At 28.9% G+C, this 6,444-nt stretch overlaps 1 protein-coding gene across 1 annotated transcript in view; it reads left to right on the forward strand.

Annotated features, from left to right (window-relative positions):
* The window catches only part of LOC117125100 (sodium bicarbonate transporter-like protein 11), a gene marked incomplete in the record, with an annotated part of 65,239 nt that overhangs the window by 41,266 nt on the left and 17,529 nt on the right, over nt 1–6,444 (forward strand). The window contains 2 exon segments of the mRNA XM_033271489.1: nt 2,805–2,917; nt 5,106–5,310. Coding sequence (XP_033127380.1) covers nt 2,805–2,917; nt 5,106–5,310 — 318 coding nt within the window.

The following is a 6,444-nucleotide window of genomic DNA, read 5'->3' on the forward strand; positions in this document are numbered from 1 at the left end:
ATTTTTGCCTCACCACTAAACACATTTCCATTTCCTATGCCTTTTAATGACACATTATTATTACTGTATTTATTTATTTATTTTTTTATTTATTATTATTATTATTATTATTATTATTTAAGAGAGCCCCTGAATATTAGCCTACTTTTGAAGGGTCACCCTCAATTAATATGGTTAAAAGTAAATTGCCAATAGCAAACTTAGTCATTGTCTTATGGAATACATCCTTTCAAAGAGCAAACATACACATGATAATCTACATTTAAGTTTATGATTTTTTTCATTTATTTATCAGTTCAGATCAGTATTTATTTCACCAATTAATATTGAAGATAATATGAAACAAAAAATCAAGAATGGTGGGCAGCCTAATAAACGAGCTAGGCTTGTACAAGTGTGTTCATTCGTTCGTTCATTTATTCATTCCATACATTTGTTTATTCATTCATTCCATCCATTTATTTATTTATTTATTCATTCCATCCATCTATCAATTTATTTAATCATCCATTCATTCATTCATTCATTCATTCATTCATTATTCATTCATTCATTTATTCAGTCGGATCATCTGTTCAGTTATCGGATCATCTGTTGTGTTCATTCATTTACTCATAATTCACCTATTCATTTAATAATTTAAGACATTTTTTTATTTCCATCTATTCATTAATGTTATTTACCTACATTATCCATTCATATATTCATCTGGTCAGTCATTAATCAATTCACATATGTTCCTATGTTCAATCAGTTATTGAATAATTCATTTACGTAGCTATTCTTTCATGTAGGCTAATATTTTCAATTGCTCTTTAGATACACAAATCTCTCATATGAGCAAGAGTCGCATACAAAAAATATACACAAAATGGACACAACTGAATATTTGAGAGTTTTGAGTGATTTTCTCCTTTCCTTGGATAAGCTATTTTTAAAGCTTTTTTGAGTTTTATTTATTGACTGACTAAAAACAGAAGACAAACAATTTTTTTCTGGGAATGGTTTTCATCTAAAAAAGTGTGTTTGCATCAGAAATGTTAACATTATACAGAATAGAAATGTCATGGTATCGAAATCTGTTTTACTCGCTGCAGGTTATATGCCATTTGATCATTAACCTTTTTAATGTGAACTTTCTAAATCAACCTAGTTAAGACACATCACCAAATTTGGACTTGTCATGAACGTTACAATAAATCCAATGTGATTGTATCAATTGCAGTATTTAAATTGATATGTGAACATTATGCAATAGATGCATTCGACATCTTTATGAACATTGCAGTACATATAATTGAATTATTTTATTAATTCATTGAATTATTAATTTTATTTAATTCATTCAATTAATAAATTATTAATTTTATGGAATTCATCGAATTATCAATTTTATTGAATTATTGATTTTATAGCATTGAATTGTCAATTTTATTGAATTTATTGAATTATTGATTTTATTGAATTGAATTATCAATTTTATTGAATTCATTGAATTATCAATTTTATTGAATTATTAATTTATTAAATTATAAATTTATTAAATTTTCAATGTTATTGAATTCATTGAATTATTACTTTTATTGAATTAGTGAATTAATAATTTGATTCAATATGATGACCATATAAAAGAATGATAGAAATATTTGTTAATTCGAGTCATGTCATACTGTACATTTTTTTGCAGCAATTAATTTCTAGTTATAGCAACCTAGCAAATTCTCTTCAGCTACTCTCTGCTTATAATTTAACAAAATCTAAAATTAAAATTATCTGGGTTTCTTCTTAAAATATGGTATGATGTAGAGGCTAGATAAAGACAAAATGTTATTATTAGTAGTATTTGCATACATTTTATTAACAATTCAAAAGGATGCATTAATAGCAATAATGTACCCCTTTTACACTGCCAGCAAAACTCCGGACACAACCTGGGATTTTGCAATACCCGTGCTGGAAACTCCTGAGTTGTGGTTGGTGTAAACGTAAAAACGTACAACCCGGGTTGCCAAACATCCCGGGATCAATGTGCAGGAGTATTGAGTAAATGAGCTATAAAATATGGGATCTCCATTCACTATAGATCAGCAGTAATGTCTTGTTAACCATGTATGAAAGTATTAGTTCTCGAAGTGGTCAACAAGTTGTTTATTTAACGTTATTTTGATAGTTCATTCTATTAAACAATGTATGTACAAATAACTTTGAAAGGCAATTACTCAAAATCATTATCTTGATTCTAAGAGTACTGTACTTTCACTTTCCAATAACTAAGACTTGAAATGTCTAATTTCAATGAATGACCCCTCATTTTAAAGATCACATACTCGGGTATCTGAAAATACCAATAACTTTAATTTCAATTTTTGCTACAACTTAGCCATTTTGCCACAACATGGAATATAAAATCCTAATAATAACATAATTAAATATATGACCTAAATAATTAATGATTGAATTTTATTAAGTTATTCAAATTAGGTTTTCTGCATAACACTGTAAATAGAACAGTGCATTTGTATTATTTATCTCTTTGTTATAATGCTAATAGCAACATAGTTAAATACACAAGTTAAGCACTTTATATTATTGAATCTTATTGTGTAAGTTTTGAGCTCAAAAACAGGCAGTATATCTGTAAGTATTTTTACAGATACTGTAGGCTGCACTGGATTATCCAATTTATTTCCGAAAGTTCTGTTAAAATCCACATATTTATCAACTGTCTGGCAAGATGGTTATCTGTCAGTATCCATGTATTTCAGTGTTGTTGATATGCATTTTTAACTATTGTTATATAATAGAGGATGAGTTCCACCAGGTGTTACTAGCAAGTTGTAAAGACTTGCGCAACATTCATAGAATACCCTCACGCTCTAGACTCAGGTCAACGACCTCATTCGATGAACCAGACAATGTGAGTTGATATAATAATCCTATGGTTTGCTACATGTTTTATTACAATTTATGACACATGGCTTGGTTTGCATGGCACAAGCTTTATAATATTCATCTTATTAATTCCAGAAAATTTACTATTTATTTAAACTTGTTTTCTGTAGAAATTCATAAATCGAAGCTGAAAAAACATTTAAAATATTGTTTCATGTTAGAGGCTTCATTATAATATTGAATCGCCTGCTTATTTTTTTAATTTGTATTTTTGTAAGAGATAAGTCATTATCCATTTCACATGGTTTGTTTTGCATGGCACAACCTTTATAACATTAACCTTATTAATTCAAAAGAATTTATTATTTAATTCAACTTAATTGTTTTTCAATGAAACTTGGTAAATCAAAGCTAAAAAACATTAAATGGTCGTTTTATGATAGATGCTTCATTATAATATTGAATCTCTTGCTTTTTTTTAAATTTGTATTTTTGTATGAGATATGTCTTCTCCATGACACACAACTTGTTTTGCATGGCACAACCTTCATAATATTAACCTTATTAATTCAAGAGAATTTATTATTTATTTATTTTTAATTGTTTTTCTATGGAATTACTTAATTGTTTTTCTATGGAACTTCATAAGTCAAAGCTAAAAAAACATTGAATGTGCGGTCTTGCCACAAAGTGAGACGCATCGTTGGTGAAATCATATTGAGATTTTCCAAAATAGGTCAAAGTCAAAATTTGTTTCACATTTTTATTTTAATGTTTTTTAATGTTTTTAAATAACTTGATACTAATATTTTATGATTGTATACATTTTAAGTGAATTTTCTTACTAAAACAGTGTCCTCTGCGCATGTTATGTAATTCTAGTCCTATTATTTTTACAGAATAGTTCTCTTTTAGGCCGATTTTCTCAAAATGAGTTTCTCATACACCTAAATTTATGCTTACATTTCTGGATCTACTTATCTTAGGGAAGCCATTAAAAAGCAAAATTAATGTAATCTATCCAAATGTAATATAAACTCAATTTTTGATTTTCTAACCATGAGACTTATTTTGTGGTGAGGCCTCACAAATGTTTATTTTGTCATAGAAGATTCATTATTAAAGAGTATTGCTTATTTTTTAATTCCTTGTATTTTTATATAGAGATATTATTAGTTTGTATCTATAAGACATGTTTGATTTGCATGCTGCAACCTTTATTAAATATTAACACTTTAATAATTCAAGAGAATTTATTACTTATTTAAACTTAATGATCAAATAACTTTATTAGCTGCAAGTGTAAGTGTACCCTTATTTTTTGGCTTAAATAATGTAATTTAATGTTATCCTATTAAACTTAATGGTTTTTCCATTGAACTTTGTAATCCAAAGTTAATAAAAACAGTAAATGTTTGCTTTATCATAGAAGCTTCATTATTAAACGCTATTAAAGTCCCTGCTTATTTTTGTAAGATACAGAATTATGTCTTATCCGTGACACATGCTTGTTTCGCATGCTATAACCTTTATGATATCAACATTAATTTGTTTCAGTTTCAATCTACTATTTATTCCTTAGTGAGCAATCAATTTCTTTAATTGCGTTTTGAGGTACTATAAAGATTTCACCACCAACAGTGTATCTTTCATGTACAGGTCTTCCCTCCAATTAAAGACTACTTTTGGAGCCGGGATCCCTGTGGACTTCATCAGCATTGGTCTCTAATTAGAATAATAAAAATAAAAGACATTTGTTGAATTGGGACCATAGAAAAGTGGTCTTTAATTGGAGGTGGTCTTTTATTGGAGAGGTCCTTAATTAGAGGGAGACCTGTATTTTTATTACCAATGTTTTGCCGCCACAATTTACTATTAATTCCATATATAATTTCTTAAATATGAATCTAATTAAATAATAATAATAATATGCGATTTGTATAGCATCTCCCATTGAAACCAACCTTGATGCATTTGACAATAATGAAAGGAAACGTACAAAAAAAATAAAATAAAACCATGAACCTAAACTCAAAGAAAACTTGAAACCTAACTGAACCAAAACCAATTGTATCTTTTCGTTTCCAAACTAGTATGTTGGAGTGGTCTTTAATTAGGAAATCTGTATTTTTATTATCGACGTATTCACCGCCCCCGTTTACTACCGATTTCTTATATAATTTGTTGAATATGAATCGAATTGTATCTTTTAGTTTCCAAACTGGTATGTTGGACGCGGTTTGCGGAGTGATATTACACGACGTCTGCCGTACTATTGGTCGGATTTCAAGGATGGCTTTGTGGGCCATAAGACACTGCAGAAGATGATTGCAGCAACAATCTTCCTTTATTTTGCTTGTATTTTGCCTTCAATTGCTTTTGGTGTGCTTAACGACAAAAACACAAAGGGTGCTATCGGTTAGTATATTTTCTCTGTTAACTAAAGCAGTCATTTCATAGAGTGCTTACCTCCGTCCTGTCCGGAATAATAATAATAATAATAGTAATAATAATAATAATAAATAACATTTTTATAGCGTAATAGACAGTTTGTTTCAAAGCGCTTTGAATTCCCAGTTCTGTAAACAGTCAAAAGAAAAGATGCATTTTGAGTTTTGTTTTAAATTTGCTGACAAATGTTGATGCGCGGATTTCATATGGAGTTCCGAACAATACGCAAGCTGTGTATGATGGGTGATTCTATTTTTTTTGGCCCTGTTCCTGAATACCGACAATACGCGGGCCATGTATGATAGGCAATTCCATTATTTTCTGTTATGCTTGAGGGTAAAAAAAAGGGGAAAAAAAATTAAATTTCTGTGACCTTGACCTTGTTCTTGACATTTTCTTCCCAAAAGTTCAATCATCTCTTTCTTTGAGATTATTATGTACAACTCCACTTAATTTTATGATGGTCTATTCCTTAGTTTTTGTGTAATCTTGCTACAGACAGACACACACATGGGTGAATACATATCCTCCTTGGTGGAGGTACAGTAATGAACCGTAATTTACATAAATTATAAAATAAAACTGAACGAATGATTCCCCTAAATGATTAATGTTTGTTTCTGTTGGGAGTCCCACAAATATATCAAATATATTCAATTAGCTATAGTTATTAAATACAAGAAAGTCTGATGAGTTTGTATCATTTTGTGATACTAATTGTAAATATTTTTTTATCCCAATTGATGGGGTTTCATCAGATGTGTGTGTATGAAAATATATTGTACCTGCTTAAAAATTTCATTATGCACAAAATGTTGATGTAATTTAATGGTTGGCAAGTGAACTGGGCTTGGTTGCTAAATGCAATTTAATTCGGCATTTAGACATTCAGAAACTATTTCTAGATTTAATTGCATGTGGTAGTTTGTTCCATTTTCATATAGCAGTTGCATAAAATGAGAGAGATTTTTGTTTTAACATAATTCATATAACTTTGCCTAGTAATGTGAATGCCTTTTCACAGGTTCTAATAAAATCTTCAATGAGATACACATTTTGAATGAATATGATTATTTTTTACTTTGTAAGAGGAACATGTCC

Source organism: Anneissia japonica, unplaced genomic scaffold (genome assembly GCF_011630105.1).
Source record: "Anneissia japonica isolate Jap-2015-1 unplaced genomic scaffold, ASM1163010v1 scaffold9_len2422644_cov172, whole genome shotgun sequence".
In the NCBI taxonomy this organism is placed as follows: domain Eukaryota; kingdom Metazoa; phylum Echinodermata; class Crinoidea; order Comatulida; family Comatulidae; genus Anneissia; species Anneissia japonica.